Source organism: Lepeophtheirus salmonis, chromosome 8 (assembly GCF_016086655.4).
Source record: "Lepeophtheirus salmonis chromosome 8, UVic_Lsal_1.4, whole genome shotgun sequence".
In the NCBI taxonomy this organism is placed as follows: Eukaryota; Metazoa; Arthropoda; class Copepoda; order Siphonostomatoida; family Caligidae; genus Lepeophtheirus; species Lepeophtheirus salmonis.
Window position 1 is genome coordinate 5,875,193 of NC_052138.2, and position 26,203 is coordinate 5,901,395.

Consider the following 26,203-nt stretch of genomic DNA (forward strand, 5'->3'; position numbering starts at 1 on the left):
GGGGGGAGGGGCCTCCCATCCCTTGGAAACGCCCCTACAATTAGTCCATCAGAATGACTTGTTAAGTAAAATCTATGCTTATATTTATACAAGGAAGGTACACGTTAACTTTCTAGATTTATTCATTCATGTCTGAACTTGTTTCAACCTATTTATACACAATGATATAACATAAAAACTATTTAGAAGGATTGGATATCACATATCTAATAGGTAAAAACAAACCAAACCACGGTACAACCCCGTACTGAACAGTAATATTAATTATATTTTTTCCTGGGTAGCTCTAATCAATAAAAAGTTAAACGTTAACAAATGTAAATCATTTAATATTCGTCTTCAATATTCATTATAATAATTTATTAATATAGGTAAATCGACGATAACTCGTCAGTCTTTTGTGCAAAATCATTCCTGCTTGCTTTGTGTTGACGGTCTAACTTCTCAATTCATATATCGTTCTTAATACATATGAATAAATAAGTTACCTAAATATATTTAGTGTAAACAGAAAAAGAAAAAATTCGTTTCGAATTTTGTCCGTTTATAAAATTACTATTTAGAGGATTTTGCATATTATTTAAAATTAAATATTCATTCCATATTTAATATTCTCTAGCTTTTTCATCCAGTCTCTTTCTCTCTGTGTGTAAGGGGAAGATTAAAAATTCTGACGTTTTCTTCAATATTCATTTTGTTTTTGTCCTTATTATTATTATTATTGAAAGACGATGGAAGTTAAAAAAAGAATAAAGTTCCTTATTCTCTTGAAGAATACCAATAAATATGTAAATTTTTGATGGAAGGAACAATTATTTATTCAAAGGTCTTTTTAAATCTAAGGATATATAAACCTAAGAAGAGGATCGATGAGGATAGTTGACAGACTGCATTTGTCTACTTATTAAATATTTACAGTTGTAAAACCTAAGCTTTTTTTAACCCACTATTTTGGTTGCTTACAACAACTTTAAAAGTGTTTTTTTCGAAAGCTCTTATGATTATTCTTTCATATATGAGAAGAGAGTATCTAAGAATAATGTTATTACGGGTATGTATATAAAACTTAGAGTAACAATAAGAATTTGTTGCAAAGGGTATGTGTATGTGTGATTCCTTTTTTGACTCGGAGTAGAATTCAGGATCAAAATGGAGTAATTCCTACGTATTTGTCCTTGTTATATAGGGAGTGAAATTTGTGTTTATTTTCTTCGTCTCACAGTTGCTTGCAGCTGATCTAATAAAACGTCATGACAGCTAAGCTGCTCTCCACTTTAAAATGCTTAGAATTGTCCAGATGATCAAGTTAAATTTTGATTGCTCTTTGTTAGGCACGCCTGCATGTCATATTTTATACGACTATAATTATGTTAAAGGGAGAGGGACTATTTGTCAAATTGGCCACGTCTCCTTTTTGTATATTTAAGATTGTTAATTCTAAGCACATTTTATAGTCCAATTTTTTTGTTAACAACATAAACAGTGTTTATCTATTTCGAAAGCAGTTATTGATAAACATTCATTTTTCGGGAGAAAGCATATATCTCTCCTGAGTATAATACATGCCTGTACAGGCTGGAGCGTCTTTTTTAAGTTTGAAGTCAGAACAGGCATTTTATTTTCCAAAGCTGCATTAATTATTATTAAACTCTTGAGAAGTGAACTCCAACCTATAAAATAATATCTAGAGTATGTGTGTGCTCATGAAAAACGGATAGTAAGAATGAAGGTTTGCTCTGAAGTTATCGGTGAAAATATTGTATCGACAACCGAGTAATCAATGTCTATATATATCCTTTCTAGTAGTTGGATTTTTTTTCTTCCTACAGCAAATTGCAGCTGATGTAATTAACCGAATCACAGCCAACCTACTTTCCTTCTAAAAGTAATCAAATTGTCTCAATTTCCATGCTCCCTTAAGGTTTTTTTTATTCTTACATACAAACATGACATGTTTTATAATAATTATCAAAATATATCGAAGTGTAACTACCAGTGTGTACTCGAAAACGGAGTAATTCTTACACATATCCTCCATTGGTAGAGAGTGAAACTTGTGCTGCTTGCAGATAATTTTATGCCACGTTATGACAGCTAAGTTGCTCACCTCTCAAACATCCTTTAAATTGTCATGGTGACAATGTTTACATCCTGTTGTATATTTGTACTTTTATAATGTAACAAGGTGATTTTTATAATATTTAGCTGCTTTTATTTTGTAAAATAAAGATGGAGTGTCTTATATTGTATGCTATAGAAGAAGATTGAGGCTAATTGACAATCAGGAAAGTTGGTAAACGACAACTTTCCTTTTCTTGTAATTTTATAAGAATTGTCCTTCAACACTTTGCTAGAATTACCATCTAATAGTATTGGTATAGCTACATCAGTATTAAAATGATGAACTCATCAAATCATGAGCTGTGATATACTTTCTTAATTTACAACCGTGGAGTAATTTTTCCAAAATTCAGTAAATTTCTTATACCGTCTCAATCCTCGCTTAAAATCATAAATGTGTTTTGTTTTTTTACAAAAACGCAATTATTTTTATTTAATTGAAGAGTTGGATGGGGTTATTATCTTAATTATTGAATGAGTTATAAGTATTCAAAATTAAAGAATGTCTGAAAGGAAGCAACTTAAAAGACGCTAACTGAGGCAACTTAAGATATAGAAGGAAAGTGGAGAGGAAATTTTTAAAAAAATCGAATTTGTTGTGAGTAAAAAGCAATAGAACGCATTTAACGACCGTAATGAAACTAAACAGAATTGTTCTAAATTAGTAAATTACATTTTATATTGAGGCTGTCAAAATAATAAGATTTCAAATATTTTCAATAGCGAAACATTGCAAAATTTTATTATAAATGGCTCCATGTGCCTGACCCACTGCCCCAAATTGTTTAACAGCACTACAAAGGCTGACACACAGCATTTCCTCCGAGATATCATCCCAGTAGCCTCAGTTCAGCCATTAACATTAACCTTTAGACAACGCAAGTCTTTCTACAAATCTACTTACATCAACATTGCTAAGTCCAGGGGACTTCAATCAGGTGAGGAAAGAAGATAAAGTTATTTTGGGTAAAAATGCACAATTACTTTCAAGATCTATTGTTTCAATATATTTATTTTGATTAATATTATATTTTGTGCATTAAAACAAAATTATGTGCAAATCATTTATTTGTTTATATTTGTACATTGAAACGAATGTTTCACTAATTTAGTACAACCCCCTATGCATGAAATAAATGATTGCCGTCGTATCAAACCGGTCCCATTGTCTATGTGGCGGGAAACTGATGTAAATGCAGTTCAAAATCAAATAAGCATTAAGTTTGTGTTCTGAAGATAGACATTTTCTTTGTATTACCAAATATAAAAATGTCATATAAAATTAAGGGCAAAAGTTTCACGTCTTAACTCTTTCTCTCATTAATTAATAATAGGAGAAATAAAAACAATTACTTTGCTTTTTGCAATATTTTATCTATAAGAAATATTCCCCAAGAAACGAATAAAATTACGAAATTGTGCTCTCAAGTAACATTATGACGTTAAGGTCCATAATTACTACAAAAATAAAATTATTTTATTTTCACGTTTTGTAATCATCATTCTATTTATAGAATATGAAATTTTATTCCATAAAACACAATTTTTATTCTAGTATAAAACAATTTCCTAGACAGAACTATACAAAGATTATTGAAACTGAAAGGCTTAAAACAATCGTGAAACAGTTTAACTCCTGTGTTTTCGATGCTGAAATGCATTAATTTTTATCCTTAAACACATATTAATGCGATAATTCTTGCAGGTAATCTTTTTTTGATAATAAAGACAAATTTCTAAAGTGGTGCTCCTAAGGAAATCGTTTGTAAATTTATTAACATTATACATGTTATTATCAACAAAATTATTCTCTTTGCAGCTATAGACCGTTGTTTAACAACTAACTTGGAGCGCATACGCATGAAGGACGTTGTTTACAGTTTTTGCGGATAGCCAGAAGTGTTTTAAGTCAATTTAAAAAGTGGCATCGATCAACAAAATATTAATTCCACAATCGTGGGAAGTTCCGTTGCACTCCACAACGGACAAGAGAATGTTGAGATTACAAATTTCTTCAACTAGTTCAGGACTTTTGTTAGGAGAGTCAGTAAATGGAACTGGAAACATTTTGAGGGGATTATGAATCAACAGCAACACGTGCTGTTCACAAGATGTGGTCAGACTGCAAGAACGGCGTGAGGTGAAAAAATATATGGCCATATTTTTTCCCTCATTGGTCTCAAGTTCAATGCCAATGAGTACATCAATGTTCTTCAGGATCATGTTAAGCTGTGGATTGAGATATTGCAGTTAAGAGGCCAAACTATAAAAGGAACGTTGACCTGGTTTTCAAAGCTACTTGTAACTTGACCCCATGGATTTCTTTATGTGGGGCTTAGTTTAGCGATAAACCAACAGATCCTACTGCAACACAAAATCCAAGCTGATGTCAAGGATCGTGCTTGAGGAGACTGTCATCAAAATCTACCACAGTTTTGTTGGTCATCCCGAGTCAGCTATTTACGCATCAGGAGGAGAACGATAGTAATATTGTTTTCTTGATTTAGCTTTCATTAAGCATTAGTTTTGATTAAAATCGGATGATTAGTTTAAAAGAAAATCCATATTAAAAAATCCTGTTGGTTATTCAAAAGAAGTTGTCATAGCAATTACAATCCTTGATTATTAATTTGCTAGGATAAATATAACGGATCAAAAGTATGCATTTTCTGCAATCATGAAGTATTTTATGTTACAGTCACTGAGGGCAATTAAAGTTACATAATTTATATCCATCTTTATGTCAGGTGGTATACAATCCAGAAGAGCACTCACATTAGGATTTAATGAGTAAGTAATGAAGAGTTAAATATTTGCTATCTGACCAATTGTTTAAATAGTGAGGAGTTAAATAATTACTGATTATATAGTTTGAATTATTTTGACTTGTTACATAAAGATTATCAGAATAATAACATTTATCTGAAGCATGACTATAAAATATATAAATGCCATAAGAAAGACATTAATTTCATATAAAATTAATTATTTTCAGGTGCTGGTATATACAACTATGTTGAAGGAAAAGGGCATCTCATGTTTAAATCCAAAACGAGTAATGTATTTCCAGTAAATAATAAAGATATTTAATTTTCCGAAAACAAATTGAATATCGTATATTTTCAAGTTTTATCAAACGATAATCGACTTCAAATGACCTATTTTAGGAAAAATAGTATTTTGTTAACTTTCTTATGTAAATGTCATTTGTAACTTTTTTATTATTCATCTTATACTTTTTTTAGAAAAGATAGTTGCTCATTTTTTCAAATAAATAAGTTAGATTCATATGTGTTGTATACCAAATTCTTAATTTTTCAAATAAATGGCTTTAGTAATGTGTATCTCACGCTGTGTAATTGCAATAGGCTTACATTGGATGGAGTTAAAAAAGATTTTGTACTTAAAAAAACTTTGGGGGCAGTTTTGTGATTGCTCGAGCCAGTTTTTTTAGCGGTCGTCAAAGATGGAACCCAGAATAAGTACACCATATTTTACAGGGGTTTTTTGTTGTTTGTTTGTTTTTTTAAACCAAGGAAAACCCGAGCCAGCCGGCTAAAAATATGAATAGTGTTTATTGTCCTGATACTATTCAACCAATCCTGCATAATTTTGGGTTCGTGGATTCTATTCCGATAATTTTGATATCAAAGATATACGACGCTCCGAAAAGCCAATTCTCGAAAATGTGAATAAAATAGTATAAATTTCTGAGTCCGACCGTCATGTGAGTACTGTTTTCATTGCTAAGGCAATATAAATTAATAGAAAAAGAATAAATCCATTAAAAATAATGGATTTATGTTTATTACACCTTAAATTATCCCAAACATTAAGTTTAATATCCACAGATCTGATAGATTACATTTAGAAAGACTACTACTTGAATATTCAATTAAAAAAAAAAATAGTCAGATTTGAATGATGAAGCAATAATAATTAATCTGTCAGTTCAAATAAAACATATTTAGTCATTATTAGAAAAATAATATGTATTTATGAAGATGTAGATCACACGTGGGATTGGAAATATAATTATTTATAATTGAAATTACATACTTTATCAATATATACATACAATCCAATATTTTATAGGCAGTTCAATTATATACCTTGTATTCAAATTTTGGATATAAGTTGAGATAGACATGAATGTTAACTATAGTTTGGGAAGGGTTGTCAATGGTTTTTGGATATTAGCCAAAATGAGTTGAAGATGTCAGCACGTGTGACACACTAATAAAACATCGACTTTAATTTTAATTGTATTTAATTCATTAAACAGACTCGTGCAGCCATGCTGAATCAAGCATTTCACAATACCCAAGACCCTCTTGTTGTAGAAGCTCAAAATTAGGAAGCAATCCAATCCAGAATTCTTGAACAGAAGGTGAGTTAAAAGCTTGGACATGTTCTTCAATTCATCATTAAATTATAGGTGAATCAACTCAATTTTGTAGTCCAGCAACATGAGCATTATTTAAAAATAAATTAATCTGCCTAAAGTATACAACACTTTGATCAAGTTTTTGATCAAATCTATTTGGTCATCAAAAGTACCTATTTCAAAGTTTCTATCGATTCGATGTTTGCTTAGCGTTGCAAATTAAAAGAGTTTTAAAGAGAAGGCTATTACCTAGCAACGGTAGAAACAATTAGAATCGATTGATTCACCCTTTCCTATATTACTCGGTAGTGCAAGTCTGTCTGGCTATTAAAATAGGCTAATTATACAAACATCTAATGTGTAACTTCAAGCAAATAAAAAAAAAATTGTGATTTTTTAAGCTTTTATATTTGATTACTGTTATTAAATAATTTTGATAGGCTGGACATTACCCACAGTCTGACATTTAACTTAGGAAAAGGTTAGTTCGGCCAAATATTAATCCTTTCAAATAAAATAATATATCAATTTATTATCCTATAATTTCGATAATGCATTTTTTCTTTTTTAAATTCAATAAGAAGAGTCTCTATAGAAATAATTATAAATACTTGTTGATGCAAATGAACTATATTAAATAATCAAAATGTGAATATACGAATGTAACCGAGACTAAAACATTAAGAAAAGTCATTCTAGCATGTCTTTGTGTTGATGATATATTATTTTCCTGTCTTGGTGTCAATATATTAATAAATTAACTCCTTAAAGATAACATAAATTACTCATACAGTTTGCAAAAGTTATTTGTTTTAATTTAATAAAATTATAGATTATATTTGAAGGGACTTAACGAGGCCAAATTAAGTCGAATAAATGCTTTAAACTGTAACTAATATTTTTGTATATTTCAACTTCTCTTAGAAATTTAAATTTAAAGACGATAATTGAGTAAAAATTTATAAATAATTTTTGATATAAACTCAAGATTGTTTTTTTGTTGACTGGCCACAATTACTATCTATGTAAAATTAAAATTAAAAGCTGTGCCCTACCTTGGTATCATTATAGTACATGTGGAGTCGATATCCCCTTAATACATCTGGAGATTCGTTAATATGCTGAATAGCTAATTCAACAGCAGGCTTAACACCAATCCCAATGGCACCTTCTGCCGTCCCTTGCGTCATTGGAAAGAATCCTGCAAGATAAATGTCCTTCTTTTTGCTCCGATGATGACTTCCAACACCTCCTCCTGTGTAGTAGGAGTTGACAAACTGCAGGAGCACAAAGTAACTAAAAACTAAATTCCTTTGCATTCTGGCTGTTGGTTTGTATACGTAAAACAGTTACATATAACCTTTACAAGGTTATTCTCCAACTCATGACTGATTCTGGAGTAAAATTGACCATTTAGAATTTACTCGTTGCCCATCAAATCCCTTGTAGTCTATTCCATGAAGATTGGGAAGCTTTCTTGGTCTCCATCCATGCTGTAGTGAAGGTATAGTCACAAATGAGGAGTCAACATGTGTTATGGAAAATTGACTTCTGTATTTTCATAGGCACATATTATGTCAATATAAAATATGACATACAAAAGATGCAAAAAATGAAAGAAAAAAAAGAAAAAACGAAAAAAAACTGCAAAGGAGTCAATCACATGAATATCCGATTAATAATCGCATATATTATTTATATTTAGAGACAAACACCAAAACGGAGCCTTTTCTTAAGGAACTAAGTATATAAAAAATATTTCCGCTTGAAAAGAGGGAAAACAAAAAAAATATATCCGTCGTTGGATAAAAATGAGAGAGAAGGTTGAAAGGAGAAAACGAAGGGGGGAAATATTCCATATGAGAAGGAGAGGACGAGTAGAGGGGATGAAGAGATGGTAAGAAAGGGGGATTCAATGCTGGGGTTATATATATATATATATATATGTATATGATGAAGGTAGTTTGAAAATATTAAGATAAAGGCGTGATAAATTTTAAAGTTTTTTTTTTTTTTCAATCAACAATAATTTATTTCATAACTTCAAAAATGAAACACTTTCAAACATACGAGAAGAAATATAACTAAAAACACACAACTGAATACTATTTCTTTAAAAAAACAAAACTATATAATTATAGCTTGATTTTTTGTAGATAAAACAAGGGTTCCCTTTACTCCAAAGTTCTTCTATAGATAATCTTATTTTTTGACTAACTTATCGAGGCTTGCAGGCATCATGAACTTACTTGAATATGCCAAATTGAGAATAAATAGGACTTTTGAAGTGATGAGTTCGATTTTTCAAAGAAGGGCATGGCATCACCAACCAATCAGTTTTGGCGAACAACGTTTGAAACGAAGCCTCCAAGAGCTCCACAGTCATGATTACCACCTACCTTACCTTCGTACATTCGTAAAATTATCAGATAGAGGTTTTCTCTTCCAAGCTACAGAGAGAGAGGGCAATTTTTCAACTTTTTGTCTTTCAAAGATTTACTGGTGAATAATGAAGAATTCACCATCCTGTAGCGGAATAATTTCTCCTTTTAACTTGTGAAGGGGTTTTGGAAGAGCTTCCCTAGCTCTCGACAACATGTTCATTCTCAATGGATCAGAAACGTTGGATCCTCCTCTTGAAAAAGATTCCTCGGGTTTTTTTTTATAATGCTTCCATTGATAAAATTAAAATCTGGATTTTACGGCACTGTTTTCAAAGCAATATTAAACGTAGGTGGAAGACAAAAAAAAAAAAGAAGGATCAAATCTTTTTATATTCTTAATAATTCTATTAACTTGGAGAACCCTCTTGAAGCACATCTTCACGGAATCTTCATGTATTTTCCGAACATAAGTAGGTTGTCAAATATGACTTTCTTTTTATAAAACCTGGCATTTTTGTTCACCGGTTCGTCCGTAGTAAAGAGAGTGAGGACTAATCAAATAGAAAAACTCTATGAAGGAGTCCTCCAGAAGTTCACACACTTCACAGTGGTCTTAAACCATTCTTGTAATCCTATAAAGAGTCTTTTGTTAATTTATGTTTAGTGAACCTTGCAATAGTATTCTTAAATTTTGATGCCAAGATATCTTTACTTAGTCGCGTCAATATATTTTATATAGCTGGTATATGAGATGTATGTGACAAAGCAGTTGGCCTTGTTTTGGAGTTGTTTGTAATATGACTTGTGTTGTAGTTCTATAAAGCGTACCAAATAACGGGATTGAATGAGTAAAAAAACTGGAGGCAGGAAACCTTATTTCCTAAATGATGTCTTAAATTTATTTTACAGTAAATATACTAAGAACATCCTAAAATAGCCATTCTCGGTTCACTAGACTAAGTCTCTCCAAAAATACAATCAGTGCTAACAATATCCCTCAAAATCAATTTACTGCATCAAAATAAAGAAGGCTATGTTATCGAAATCAAACATCATATATATTTTATAAGTGTGGTGCACTGAAGGAAGCAGCAAAACTTGCTGCCTCTACCAATGCATCATTGAAACTGTGGCCCACTTACTGTATCCCTGGCTAAAGTAACCCCAGTAGTACAACTATCATGTTGCACAGCTGAGAAAACCATGAAAGCCAGCAGAAACCAAGAAAACCTTAATACATAATTTACCCTGCCAGTTACAATTAGATTAAGATACCAATATATTTAAAAAAAGTCTTTGAAAGAGAGCTCGATATTTTAGTAAACTTTTGAAAAAACAGACATCGTCTATTTACTACTTATGATTTTCAACATATAAAAGTCAAAGAAATAAAATAAAGTATTCAAAAGTTTTAAAAAATATTACTGATTCGTAAATTAACATCATATTTTTTCCATTGCTTTCCATGTCTGGATGATTTAATTTTCATTATTTTTAAATACAAATTTTTGATATCACATTATTTATGATACATTTTAATGTCTTTTATAAATAGTTTGATGTTTATATCTTGTAATGTAGCTTTTTTGAATGCTGTAGTTTTTAATAGGAACTATGAGAGAAAGGAAATTATCCCAGATCCTACTTTTTATATAGTAAGGACATATGGAGTGAAGTTTATCAGATGTAAATCCTCAATGCTAGTCTAAGTCAAAGAAAACCTTACATTTATTATTAATGATTCTAATCAAGAGAATTTTAGGTATCTTAAATAAATATAAACGAAAATTCAAATCTAGGTACCCTTTCAATTTGAAAAATGTTTTGAAGGAACGCCTCTTATCTGTCATGACGTTTTATTAGATGAGCTACAATGAGCTGTAGAAAGGGGGTAGGATGAGGTGGAAATAAACAAGGATATAGACAAAAATGGTTCCTATGTCAATCCTCAATTTCACAATACGTACAACAATAACATACAATCATAACTTTGCAACAAATCTGAATGGTTGTTATCCGTCTCTATGAGCTTCAAATGCATTAATATTATACATAATATATTTAATGTTCTAAATTCATAATATGTATTGTCCAAAAAATACTAAAACAATCATATGATTTTGTTTTATTTTTAATTATTTTCTTCTAAAAAAACGATTTATTTATTTATTTGTAGATATAAATCAATGATAATCAATTTAGTAATTAAGAAGTGATTCATTATTAATTATTTTCGAGTTTTTTATAGTTGGCAACGGACACGTGTTTTTAATTCCCAATGCTTCTATCCAATATAATATTTTTATAAACTATGACCTGCCAGTATTTAAAAATAACATAATCGAAAATGAACACAATAACCTTGAGAGTTTGGAAAAATTTCGGTTCTTTTTATATATTATCTTATAATCAAAATGATTTTTTTAAAAAAATACTGGGTTAAGCGGCCCAATATATTACTCATTCTTTTACACTCAAGGGGATGTTTCTATATTCTTCTCACAAAAGAAGCAAATCCTTTTTTCTATAGACATTGCCTCAGTACTACCAAAAAAGAAATTGCTCGTAATAATTGGATATTTTAATCAGTATAAGGAAAAATCAAACCCTGCATTCTGGAGGGTCCTCATCACATCTTTTGGCTTGGGTTTTAATTGTAGTCGTTCTGTGTTTCTGTCAATTAACCTTTAGAAATGTTTTGTATCGTTTTCTGCAATCAGTAATTCTATAAAAATTCTTACTAATACCATGAAAAATATTTTTATTAAAAATATCGCTTATAAAATCTAGTCATCTTCTAATTGATGAATTCGTCATTTCATCAAGTCTTGCATTCCCATCCACAGGTTCTTGGCGCTTCATTGTTCATAGTTTTTATTTTTATATTTCACTATTAATTCCATTTTGTATCAATACCAAAAGATAGCCATGTCCTTTTGTGATTGGGAAGAACTTAAATATGCCTTTACAGTTCATTTTATTCAAGTATTTTCCTCCAGTTTCATCTTGAGTAACTCTAACCATACTTAGCCCACCTGATAGGTTCTTTCTATCAAAGGGAATAAAAAAATCTTTTAAAAATATCTCAAGTCCCATATTTTCACGAAATTAGCTCGTTGGGTCCATTAAGTGATAAAATATTTTGGTATATTGTATCCACTATCTTTCTTAATCGTTCAGAAAACCCAAATACCCTCAACAGATAAATTACTTTAGAAAAATATTAATTTGTTCCACACATTAGAAGACCTGGAAGAATTGATGTATTTTGGGATCAGAAACGATGATTGACAAGTTCTGAAGTCACTATCTTTGACATTGATATGAAGGGGCCTCTTCTAAATGAACCATCCTTCCATTAAAGAAACTGAGATCAACCGAGTGTGGCACACAGGGAGGAGATCAATAAAGTAAAAGAGAGGATCAGAATTCGTTTGGATTAAATATCCTCCGAATGGCAAAATATGAATTTGTTGGAAAGGAAATGATGGATGGACGGATGCTGATCTATATATCCTAATGCTTTGGAGTTAAGATTTATTCAAATTAATATGAATATTAATATTTCCATCCTTGAGTGTGGATATATAGGCCGTCATTACTCAAATATCGATCCTAGATTCTACTCTAAGTCCAACAAGGAATTTCACTTATTACTCCTGAGCAAACCATCGTTGTCACAATCAGTTTTTCATGAGTACATGCAAAAAATATTACTTTACACTTAAATGTTCCCTTCTTAATAATTTAAAAATAATGACAACAACATTAGAAAATTTAAAAATATTATTGTAAAGTTGAGTAACAAGAAGTTTTCAATGCTTTCTAGTTCATATTTTATTCAAATAAAAAGAGTTCTATTTAATTATTAAGAACATAATACCTTAGTACTAAGTAATCAAATGGTTACTCTTAAAAAAAAGATATAGTAGAACAGGGTAGATTAAGTTATTATCAAAGCAAACTATGGACTCTTTTTGGATAGGATACTAAACATAACTTCGAACCGTGCCACTAGTGACATCTATCGAACTTTGCATTGACTTTTTAAATGTCGTGAGCCATTATTCATACGCAACAACAGCCTCAACACAGGGTGAAATAAATGGCAGCTATTGACGATGTGTCCATACGCGTAGTACTACCCTTCTGTAATGGCAACACCAACTGTTTTCAAATATGGAAGATGAGAGGTAAAGTAGTCATTTTTTTCCAAACAATCTAAGCTTCAAACTCCAGGGAGTTACTGTCAGAGATGAAGGAGGGCTACATGGATGCAGATTAAAAGTCACTTATATTATTGCTGCAGAAGAGTAAGGTTCTTCCTGGCTGTAAGAGGATCTAATTGACTTCTTAATGTTATCAGAAGTCGTCAGGATGGAGATGTCAACGCTATCTGCAGTCATCTCAGCACTGACACCAGTGCGGATTACCTTTCTATATGCTACAGCAAAGTGTATGTCCCCACTCTATGGATAAGGAGTAAGATTTGTAATATAACATCATGTCAGCAAAGCTGTTTTGTTATCTAACATTATTCAAAGTAACAGGGTTACCATATTCAAATTACGATATTTTATACAACTCTACATATCTATATATATAAAAGAGAGATTGTGTGTGTGTGTGTAGATGTCCTATATAGGTTCCAACACCTTTGGACCTAGGGGTTGAGATTTTGTATGGATCCCACTTTTAGCTCGGACGTGCTAAAACGGGGGTGTCGTTTTTTTTTTTCATATGAGGGGGACTTATCCTATGCCCAAAACACAAAAACCGTTTTTTGCAGTTCATGGAGACTAGATTGGGGTTTGAGTTATTATTCAAAAAGAGATTGGAGTTTCAAACAACAACTATACGAATAACTACGTTTTTTACATTCATTCAAAATCAAAAAAGTTATGGGCAAAAAAAGAAATCGGTGAAAATTGCAATTTAGTTTATTTCAGGTGCAAAAAAAAGAACTTCCAATGAAATATGGGATTAGTAAATCAAATAAAGTTTGTAGAAATTGTCTGGAGATTGGTTTGCATATAAATTTGACAAATAAAAATTGATGTTTAACTGAAATATCTGTGATTTTCTGTACAATTTTATAATTTTATCTTTCTTTTTTCCCCCATTTTTTCATCAAACGCCAATTTTCAATATTTTTAAAAGAAATGCAACAAAACAATACATTTTGGACATATAATTTGAAAATTAAATTTTTTCATGAAATATTTTCACTTTCCAGAACATTTTGCTAAATAATTTTTTCAATATTTGCAAAAATGAATCAGTATCAAGGGGTATTTTTTCGACAACATTATTCTTCATAACTTTTTTGTTTTTGTAAGTACCGAAAAAATATTGGTAGGTTTTTGAAGTTTAAAAGACATTTTTTTTAAATTCCAATAAATGCTATCAACTATTTTTGTTGCAAAATTAGTGCAAAAAATTTTTAATATTTAATTTTTCGAATTTTTTTGGATTTTTTGAAGTAAGTAGAAAATGTAGACAATTTTTTAGATGATTGTATGTTATTTGAAGTTTATACCACATAATAAATTTTTATATTCATAATAATAATACAAAGGTTACTAGAGCCAATAATAAGAGATTTCTTTTTTTTTTTTGGGGGGAAGGAAGGGGGGGGGGAGATAGTTGCTATGATGAGACGTAAATTACCTTACTTAAACGGATTGATATAGTCTGAAAAATCCAACAGAAACATAATTAGAGTTATCAAGATCTTTTTCGACAACCACGCAACATTTATATTATAATTATTAGTATATAGAAGTATTTTCTGAACATTTATTTAATTTTCTTAATTAATTTGCCCATTTTCAATGTCCTTTCTCTCTCCCTCCTTAGCCCGAGCAACGCCGGGTAATCCTTAGCTAGTATTATATATAATATTGTATGTAGATCAAGACTAATAGATGTTGAACTGTAAATATATTTTTCAGTCTGTTAATATTTATCCACCAAAAGTATGTAGACTAAAACAAAGCCCTAAAAATATAATAAATTTAATTACATAATAAAAAGTTGGACCATATTAAAAATTATTTCAATTAATTTTAGTATTATAATAACATTTTTATCCATTTTCCTTGCGTAAATATGAATTAATATGCCAAAAATACACGTATAAATATAAGATTTGTAGAAAAAATAACACCTTCTCTTAAATAATATTACTAAATTGAGTTTGGTGTTTTGAAAAATATAACTTTTTATTCTTATAATAAAAACATTAAATTTGGATTTATGATACAAATTTAATTTTTTTTTTTTTTTAGAAATAATAAAATAGTCAAAATGTGGTAAAAAATATTTGTTCCAGGATCTACTCATAGCAGCCAAATGACTACTTAGTTTTTTCAAAATTTCATGACTTCACCTGGACCCATACATATTCTATCATAAAATGAGTGTTTCGTTTGTATAACCAGCTTCTTATTTGGGGTACCGATAAGTCTTGACTCAATTGCAATCGTTTCAACCACATCAGGTTCAACGACTTCCACATCACCTCTACAGGGGTACCCCCCCCCCTTGTTATCAATAGTAGAATTTTGTCTGATTACAGATATGTTATTTGAAGTTTTGTATGATCCCAAATTAATTGCTTTTTGATTCCATCGATATTTTCACAGGTTTATATAGAGTATGGCAATTATCTCAATAACTGGATACCCCTAGGAAGTATGAAACATTAAATGCTTTAAGTTTATGTTTCTATTATCAATAAAGTTCGCTAATAATTTGGATAAGTTTACAAATGTTGTTATAAAGATTATTTATTCTGTTCAAACAAGAACGTAATTTTATCAGTGATCGAGATCCCCAATAATTTTGCTACATTTACAACTTCAAAACAAGGAAAATTTTCTTTAAAATATAAGATGTGAACGATGTAACGACTTTTGTTTTTTCTTTATTTATTTCAAGACCGGAGTTGTTTTTGAAATTATCCATTACTTCTAGTAGGGCGTCAATTTACTCCTTTCGATTTTTTGGTTTGGGTACCTGTGAGAATGATGGTTAAGTCGTCTGAATATAGATGAGCCTTTATTTTTCCCACTGCTTTAGATTTGGTTGATCGCATCCTAAATTGATCAAGGGATGTCTTCTGACAAACAGTCCTTGATAAGACCTTTCTGATCCACACTGATAATAGAAGAGAGGAATTTTACAATTATATTGTTCAATATTCGAAGCAGTATTTAGTATGACGTATTTAACAATGTAATAGGCCTGTGTGACCTATTTTAGGGGGGATCCTTCCCTTTTTTCGAAATAAGAGTGACGATGCCCTTGCCTATAAAGTTTGGGATATAACCCTTACTAAAAGCTTCCCAATATACTGCTTTTAGTATATGCACTATATAAAATTTTGTAAAATTCAAAAGGTAAAGCAAAGATGCAAGGAGACTTAAATTATTTTTATAAGACTTGATATAGTCAAAAAAAATTCCAGTGATATTTTCATAGATTACTTCAAATTATTTTCTAACATTTTCGGGAGTATTCAGATGCCCTAAGTTTTGAGTGTTCCATACCTGGACCGAAGATCGCCACTTCTGACAAAAACTGCATTTTTTCAATTTCATTACATTTCTTTATGAGAAGTTTGGAAACCAAATTAATACCCATTAATATTTCATGAGGTTGTGGTTATATTATAAATTAATAGCAAAAATAGTACATTTTGTGGCTCCTGTTGTACATTTCATTCCTTAAATTCAAAAATGAATATCACAGGGGAAAACAAAATTTCTACAATTAAAATGAAGCCAAGAACAGAATTTATTTTGGAGCAAAGAATCAAAAACTGATCTCCATTTTTATTTGGATGACTTAGTTGCTGAAAAATCTGAGATTACCTCTGTATTTATAATGAAGATCGATCTAATCAATTGGAAAACACTTAAAAAAATTATAATTTATTTCTTCATTTACTCAAATGTTTTTTGTAAGTTATTTATGCACTGTTAATACCTTATTTTATTATCTTAACACATGTCAAATCCAGTCTTTTATTTCATTCAATTATAATTATAGTGGATGGAAGAGGACGTATGACTTGTCGTTGACTAATTTAATCTATGTACATTAATACTTATTAATAGATATAAGATTCATCACTTTTTAAATCCTCTAAGCAACAATATTTTGATGATAATCTTATGAAAACAAAAATATCTTAGATACACTAACAGAAACATTTAATTTTGAAAAGAGTACAACTATGCTTATATATTTTTAACCAATAGTTTATTGTAAAATTTTGATTTTATTACATATTTTTGTATGTTTTAATTCAATACAATCTTTTTTTATGCTCCAGCAATTGTCTGTCATCATATTCACATCCCATTTTCCTCCAATACATTTTTCAATTACAATTAAATCTGAATGAACTTTTTGTTCCTCTTCGTCACTTACATCACCAATTACTTTAAAAAATAAATAAGTGTTTGGTATAGCTACCATGAAAATAATAAAGACGGAAGCTCAAATAATAAACACAATTTCTATTAATAATTATTATAAATATATATATATTCAAAAATTATTAAATGTGTTTATCTAGTTGTTTTTCTTTCTTTTGAAAATGAAAGTTAAAGAGTTTTATAATATATATTTATTTCATTAGCAAGAAACAAAAATATTAAAAAACTTTTCTAAAAACAAGTGACTACATCATATTAAACAGAAAAACAAAATTTTAAGAATTATTTTCGCTTCATTTTGATGTGTAGTTTTGTACACTTTAAAAAAATGGAGATTATAAGGTCTATACAAGATGAAAAAAGAAGAAAGAATAAGACAAACGATTATTAATCATAACATACCTACAGTATTAATTGAAACAAAATTTAAGAAAAAGAGCTCAATTAACTTTTTAATGTCCTGGACAACGCTGGGATATTTACTCTAGTTCAAATTATCATTAAAATTGCTTTGCAGAGCCTGGTACATGTTTCCAGATTCATTTTTTTAAGATGATTTTTATCTTTATATGAATCGGGAAAACGTCTTGTAAGTACATAAACCGACGATAAATGGACCTTTTATTAGAAAATTTGATAAGGTTACGATAAAAATAATTTTTTTCGCCCTCTTTAAAAAAAAAAAAAATACATCTTGTTCATTATTGGGGACAACGGATCATACAATAAGGCGTTTTAATGTTGTGAGTGTATATTATCAACGCTTTTTGGAAAGTATTGCGATTGGCCGGTTCAATCATGAATGATTGTGCATCGAGTACGGAGGTCTCAAAGGATCAAATTTATAAATCAATTTTGATAAAACATTGTAGGAAGGTTATAAACATATATTAACAGTATTGTCCCATTCAATTTTGAAAAGTACAGGTCAAACAAAACATCATTTGCTTATATTTGAAAGCAGGGTTTTTGGTGAAACATTGTTGGACAGTTTTTTATATTCTAATAAGGGCAATCAAATATTGAGAGGTCAAAAAAAAAATCACAAAGCAGGATTATGATGGATATGTTCACAAATCAATTCTATTAAATTTATGAGCAGGTTATATATTCTAACAATAAAAAGTCAGGCTCAAAGGTCACAAAAAATCTTAAAAAAATTATATTGATTTTAAACAAATTGATATATCTAAATAAAATTTAACAGTTCCAGTTCAAATTCACATTAAAAAATTGAGATACGTAACTCCAATAAGAGTCATTTGTTGTTCATTAGTTGTTTTTTTAAGAAAATAATATCTGGAAGAGTTTTGTCAATTTCAATTAATTTTCACATTAGGATCCCAAAACAAAGAAAAAAATCAAAATTTGCACAACAATAGACTTATTTTCTTTAAAATGTAATGCTGTAATATAATGTGAGATGATTCAATCTATTGAAAAACTAATGTTAAAGTAAAAAAAAAGTCGTCTTTTTTTATGGTTTTGCTTTTAGATTTATAATAGTGCTTTGGATTTTCATTAATTCTTTATAAAATTGGTCTTATTTAAAACTAAAAGGTTTTAATTCCAAAAAGGTCTAATTTACTTATTTTTTCTTTTTATAATATACCATTTATTTTGAAGAATTTTTAATGTTTTCAATACTTAAGCTGCATACTAAAAAAAGGATGATTTCATATATGAAACAATGATTCATTTTTTTCTTTCTTTTATGAACAACTACGTTTTTTTTTTAAGAGTAGAATAGTTGTAAAGCGACAACAATCGTTTAATAAATGTCTTAAGATTTTTTGGGTGGATCTAAATTATTTATCACAAGTATCCCAGATTTGAATTTATTTATGTTAGTTTTGAATGTATAATTAAAGAAATGAATTATACATCATACACTGCTGATAAAAAATATGACCTTAACATTATGTTTTAAAATTGTGTAACATATGACATTCTTAATAAATTACTTGATCTTATGGTATTAAATGTTCAATACAATCAATCATAAGGAGAAATACCTTCCAAAAAAATATGAAAAATTAAGGAATATTTAAATAAACATTTCTCCAAAAATTTACATTAAAAAATTCACCCCTCGCTGTAAAAGAAACTTATCTTATGGGTTTAAAGGTAATTTTTATTTTGAAAGACAGAATCACGGCATTTTTAATATTGTTATCCGATATTATATTTCTTGGAGTAGCTTCAATTGACCCGCTAAAACTTTGAAAAATTAAGAAACCCCACAAAAATTATACCCCTCTTCTACAAATTAGTAACTTTACTAAACATCCACAATAATCATTACTTTCTCAATATCTCCCGAAAATTAAAATTGATATTCATGCTAAATTTGTATGAACGATTGTATAAAATTGGTACTTAACGTTGCAAATGGTTTTGAGCATTATACAAAAAGGAATTCATGACTCGATATCATTTTGACAAACTGAGTAGTTGATCAAAAAGTATTTTTCGTCTCAACTAGTTCCCCGTGATCCGAGGGGCCACTTATTTTATTGAAAATGAATTGAAACATATAATATGCTAATAAATTCTTATAGGTAATTATATTTCTAATGATATATGTGATTTTAAGTATTAAATTTATTGTGTTCAAAGGGAAAATGATGATTACTATATACATTTATACTGTATAAAAATTATAAATACCATTGAAAATGAAGAAGATAATGTTCCAACAAAAAATAGAGAATCTTAAATTCGTTGTCGATTCTATTTCAATAAGGTATTAATTTGAAGATACTTGAGTTTAATTAAATAATTACATCAAATAACATACTATTAAAGTTGTGTACTACATTTAATCCCAAAGATTGTTTGCTAAAAGCAACCATACATAATCGGTCTTTGAATTTATTCATGTCTTCTTATCAGTTAAAACGCTAACTATATGTTAAATGTGGAATGAAACGGAAAGAGTTTGTACAATTAATTATCTCTGATCGCTGACTATATGTAATTCTGTTTCACTTTATCACAACAACTTGTTCTTTCATGCTGGGAGTGACGAAGTAACGCGATATTGAAATCGTCAAGGAGTGATATTCTATACAAATTAGTAGTAGTAATACATATGGATGGTCTATATGTGGCATTGGATTGAATGATAGAATGGATGATGACAAGGATAAAGAGCAGTTAACACAGAATATGGGTTTGAGTGAAATCAGACAGTCTTCTGCGTAGATTTTATTGACAAACTTGGAGGAGGGGAACCCAGGACTCCCAATTCTTTGAATTAAATGATCATTTTTTTCTTAATGAAATTCTTTCGTTTTTTAATATATGTATAGGATGATTTCATACTGGATACAATAACTATTTATATGTAACAGCAGAATATCATAGGTTTTATAGTCCAAACTATAGAGAATAAAGAGGCACACTATCTTTAAGATTCTAAAATCATCTTCTACTTGTCTTTGAGTGAGAAAAGAGTCCAGCTTCTATAATTGACCGTGTAGACCGTATATCATGGACTCCATCTAATGAAAATAAGTTATTTCGTTTTGTAATACGTTCAACATAAATAATTATAATATAAATAGTCAGAAATAAAAAGTTTCTTCTTTATTATATTATATTTTATTACATATTGCATTTGATTGTTTGATGACATTGGATATAGGTATGGGCAAACAAGCAGTCTTTATAATATAAGTAAGATAGTATAAATAACAAGCAAAATCATTAGAAAGGAAATGATTATGTATAAAGTTATAATCATTTTCACTTTGAACACAGTAAATTTAATAGTTAAAATCACATATATCATTAAAAATATAACAACCTATAAGAAGTTAATAGCATATTATATAATGTTTCAATTCATTTTCAATAAAATAAGCGGCCCCTTGGATGACAGGGAATTAGTTTGGACGAAGAATACTTTTTCAACAACTACTCAGTTTATCAAAGTGATATCGAGTCATGAATTCCTTTTTTGTATAATGCTCAAAACCATTTGCAACGTTAAGTACCAATTTTATAGAATAGTTCATACAAATTTAGCTTCAATATCAATTTTAATTTTCGGGAGATATTGAGAAAGTAATGATTATTGTGGATGTTTAGTGAAGTTACTAATTTATAGAAAAGGGGTATAATTTTTGTGGGGTTTCTTAATTTTTCAAAGTTTTAGCGGGTCAATTGAAGCTACTCCAAGAAATATAATATCGCATAACAATATTAAAAATGCCGTGATTCTGTCTTTCAAAATAAAAATTACCTTTAAACCCGTAAGATCAGTTTCTTTTATAGTGAAGGTTGGATTTTTTTACGTTAATTTTTGGAGAAATGTTGATCTAAATATACCTTGATTTTTGATATTTTTTTGGAAGGTCTTTCTCCTTATGATTGGTTGTATTGAACATTTAATACCATAAGATCAAGTAATTTATTCAGAATGTCATATGATACACAGTTTTAAGACATTATGTTAAGGTAATATTTTTTATCAGCAGTGTATGATGAATAACTCATTTCTTTAATAATACTTTCACAACTAACACAAATAAATTCAAATCTGGGATACTTGTGATGAATAATTTAGATCCACCCAAAAAAATCTTAAGACATTTATTAAGCAATTGTTTTTGCTAATCCACGTTTTAGTATGCAGCTTAGAGGTTTATTGATCCTGGTTTTATTGTAAGCTAACTAATTGAAAACTTTTAATTTGAAAGTAACCAACTTCCAATATAGAAACTATACTTCTCCCTAACATTTGAAAAAATGGACCAAAAATTAGCTTATTAATTATTTAGATCAGCTAAGCTTTTGAGTTATCATCTAAATGATATATTTTCCGGCTATACAAGTCAAAAATCAGCTTGATATACCCGGAAATTAGTTAGCCTGGCAATACTGTATCTTACATGTTCTTTTTCTCTGGATAGTAGCTGCCCAGTTGCAAGTCAGACCTGTGCTTGCTTAAAGTTCATCACTGCTATTTAATTTCCCGATATAATAAACAATGTTAAGTCTTGAAAACATTAAAGTTCTGCAAAAATATATTATGTAGTATAAAAAGAAAAAATAAGTAAATCAGACCCTTTTGGAATTAAAACCATTTAGTTTTAAATAAGACCATTTTTTATAAAGAAATAATGAAAATCCAAAGCACTATTATAAATCTACAAGCAAACCATAAAAAGAGATGCCTTTTTTTTTTTCTTTTAACATTAGTTTTTCAATAGATTGAATCATCTCATATTATATTACAGCATTACATTTTAAACAAAATAAGTCTATTGTTGTTCAAATTTTGATTTTTTTCTTTGTCTTCGGATCATAACGTGAAAATTAATTGAAATTTTTTTGTAGCCCCAAAAACAAAAGGTACAAGAGAAAAACTCGTCCAAATATCATTAACATTATCAAAGACTAAAACAAAACATTCATATCCATATGGTCCATTTATTCTGTCGACCATTGTTTTGGAATCTCTTACGAATCGTGATATTAGGAATACAATTATACTATAGACAAAAACTTTAAGATATCACACGATAGTTGCGAAGTGAATCAAAAAACTGGATGATGAATCTATTCAAAGAATCTGTCAAAAAATGATTAGGGTATGGACTTTCCACCTCCTCATTATTTTTAAATAAGTCACTCCCAGATCCAATGAAGGTCACCTGCTCCATCTAAGGATAAAAAACTGAAACCAGTAGTCACATGTTATACAAGGGCTCAAGGATTTAAGGTATTACGGTGGCCATGGAAATTAATATTTCTGGGTCGTACGGGGTGAAGCTGGACGTACTTGACTGACTCATAAAGTTATCGATCCGGCATTTAAACTGTAGAAAAAAAGAGAATATGGTTGTGAACTTCCTCTCAATCCTCTACGCACTCTGATGTAAGGGAAAGGGGATCACGGATGGTTTCGAAAAATATATAAAGCAATTGCTCATCTTTCTAGGATATTTCAAAGATGATAAACCCTTGCTTGGAACGGAAAAATGGATGGACGGAGGTATATATAGAAGAAAGGATGGTTAAGGGGAAAAAAACAATTATCAAATATTTTATGTACACTTTACCTAGATTGTTGGTTTTTTGATTAGTTTTTCTTTTGTTTACATTGTATCTCTACGATCAACCGGAATTCTTAAAGGGAGGGATCAGAGCTCACTTACAAACTCTCTCCTTTTTTTTTTTTTTTTTGGGGAGGAGATTAAATTAAAATATATTTTATTATTAGTGATTACCTGTGATCAATACTATATGTCCCCTAGGTATGTTAAAAAGAAAAAGCAAGCAAAAATTAACGTGGAAACCTTGATAATTTGAAGAATGGTTTGGAAGAGAGAATTTTAGCTGTCATGACGTTTTTAATTATCTGTGATCAGCCCTGAGGGAGTTGAGAAGGAAGTAAACACAAATTCATCTCTGTATATATGAAGAAAATAGGCAAAAATTACTCTGATGTATATCGTTGATTTAAATCTAAGTAGAAAGAGTATAAACAAATACAACAATATAACTGAACCACAGTATTACTTAAATTCTTTCATACGCACAGGGACATGTTCAATCCGACAGCGTGTCTATCAATGGTGTAAAGGTATGAATGGTTTCACTGAGGTATTAACTATTCAGTATTAACTTTTGTGGTTATCAAGGATGAACAGCTTACAGTTTGTTTAAATAAGATGAAAACGACCCAGCGTGAATCATTAGTGTTTTGTCCTATAATGGTCATCCTTTGAAGATAGGCAAAAGAAGAGTTATTTAAATTTATATTCACAAGAGTTTGATATAAACACGAATAAAATTGTTTACTGCATTTTTTTTTTTTTTAAATTACTTTATTGTGAATGAACCATAAATACTAAGGACCAGATTTCTTTTTATCTCAAAACAACAACATATGTACTTCAATAATTTATAAAGAAATAAACGAAATAAAGATAATAAAAACCAGTCATATTATTTATAATCATTGAATATGTGTTTCCCAATAGAAATCCATAATAAAAAGTAATGATATAAAAAAAATATGAAAATAAGAGTGTTTCACAGAAAGGCCGTTGCAAAAGGCCTCTCTTATTAATGTAATAGAAACAGTTTTTTTTATGCCGGAGTTGGAGGATCCCAGCGCTTTTTATCCACTTTTTGGAGCCGGAGCAGTGTTTTGGCCCATAGAATAAGTATCAAATTCCTCAAAACAATGTCATTTGAGTGCTGCTGACCGACAGACGTTATACCATGGTTTTTTTAAATACTCATCACGACTTCTCAGACTAGTGTTAAAGTTGATGGGCTCATTGGGCCCCAAAAGTGGCATCAGGTAGTACATAATGGATTTCCACGATGAACAAATCTCTCTCCAGTACTGTTCACATCTTTTAACAGCTCTGAAGGCTTCCAGTGGGTCTGCAAAGATACTCTCATGAAAATTGTATTCTGTAGTAAAGTGGAAAACATATTTAATTCTCTCAGCCCTGCAACTTTCCTATTTTCTTAAACTTTTGGGCCATGATAGATTCAACGTCTTCCACATGACTTCTAGGTTTGTCAAGCCGAGTCCCTAACTTTTGATTGGGATTTTGATGCGGTTTCTTTAAAAATATGCACGAGACTCTCCTCATACAAGCTCTTCTCTAATTCAATAAATTTTTTGCACAACAATATGCTGCTAATATAATAATGTAAAAAACTTGAGGATATTTATGTCCCAATCTTTAATTTTTTCGAAGCGAATGAGGTGGGATCTTTTGTAAAATTGGACACTTCTTTGCAAATTTTTCTTTAATATGGCCTTCGTTTATAATTGCAGCGATTCTCACCTTAGTAGATACTATAATTCCAAGAAGTGATATTAACTTGGCGAATACAATATTCTGTCTGTGTAGCTTCAGGTGGTCCTCACAGTCGGTAAGTATTTGTGTTTTTCTAATATTTATAGATCACCCTAATATTTTTCCAAACCCTTGTATTGTTTCAATAGAAGTTTCAATTGAGTGTAGCACTTCCTCTCTAGTTCTGTTACAGCAAAGCGTCAGGTCATCTGCGTATAAAAGACATTTCATTGACATATTAACTAATTTTATTCCCTTAATTCTAGAGTCACTATGAATTTTCTCATAAATGTCGTTTATGGTATTTATTAATAAGGTTGGAGAAAGAGGATCTCCTTGTCGTGCTCATCGATGGATGTAAAACGTTTTTTCAGTGCCCGATATGTCGATTTTCACAGAATAGTTCTTCAGTGTGCCTGATATATATATTTTTTAAATCCATCTGGAAATCCATATTTATTTAGTTACAGAATCATGAATTTATGGAAAACAGTATCAATTGCTTTTAGTTACTGTATAAGTGTATTAATGAAAAAATAATTAATTTAAATTTTAAAATCATTAATATTTATTGAATTTTTTGTAAAGGGTAAATAAATTGACAATATATTTTGGGATTGCTTATAATTTATGTAAAAATGTATTGAGTTCAGACATTTCTTCTAGGTTTTTGTAATCATGGAATCAAAGCATTGAATAAATTTTAAGTAGAAAAACACATTATAAGCCGAGTTCACAAGAGGAATTTGGAACGGTACACAAGTTGCATAAATAATTCAAATTCTGACATTTCCAATTTTACTACTTATATAAGATGTTTGTCTCCTGCAATATTTCACTCCATTTCGAGAATAATCCAAATTTCGTTAAAATGATAGCAAGTGTTGCTGTGATAAATATAAGCAACGTTGTTGCTTTTAATTTCAGAGACGAGAGAGGGACAGTTTTCTTTAACAACGGTGAAGGGTATTGCATGAAAGCAGCAAAAACCTTCAACAACATTTTCTAATTATGTAACTTATCACTTGTCTC

General features: G+C 29.7%; 1 protein-coding gene across 1 annotated transcript in view; it reads right to left on the minus strand.

Annotated features, from left to right (window-relative positions):
• Nucleotides 1-8,258, minus strand: part of GABA-B-R2 (gamma-aminobutyric acid type B receptor subunit 2) — a 335,226-nt gene extending 326,968 nt beyond the window's left edge. Inside the window, exon 1 of the mRNA XM_071890371.1 lies at nucleotides 7,564-8,258. Within this exon, the coding sequence (XP_071746472.1) occupies nucleotides 7,564-7,827 (264 nt within the window). The 5' untranslated portion in view covers nucleotides 7,828-8,258. The remainder of the gene's footprint in view (nucleotides 1-7,563) is intronic.
• Nucleotides 8,259-26,203: the final 17,945 nt, after the last annotated feature.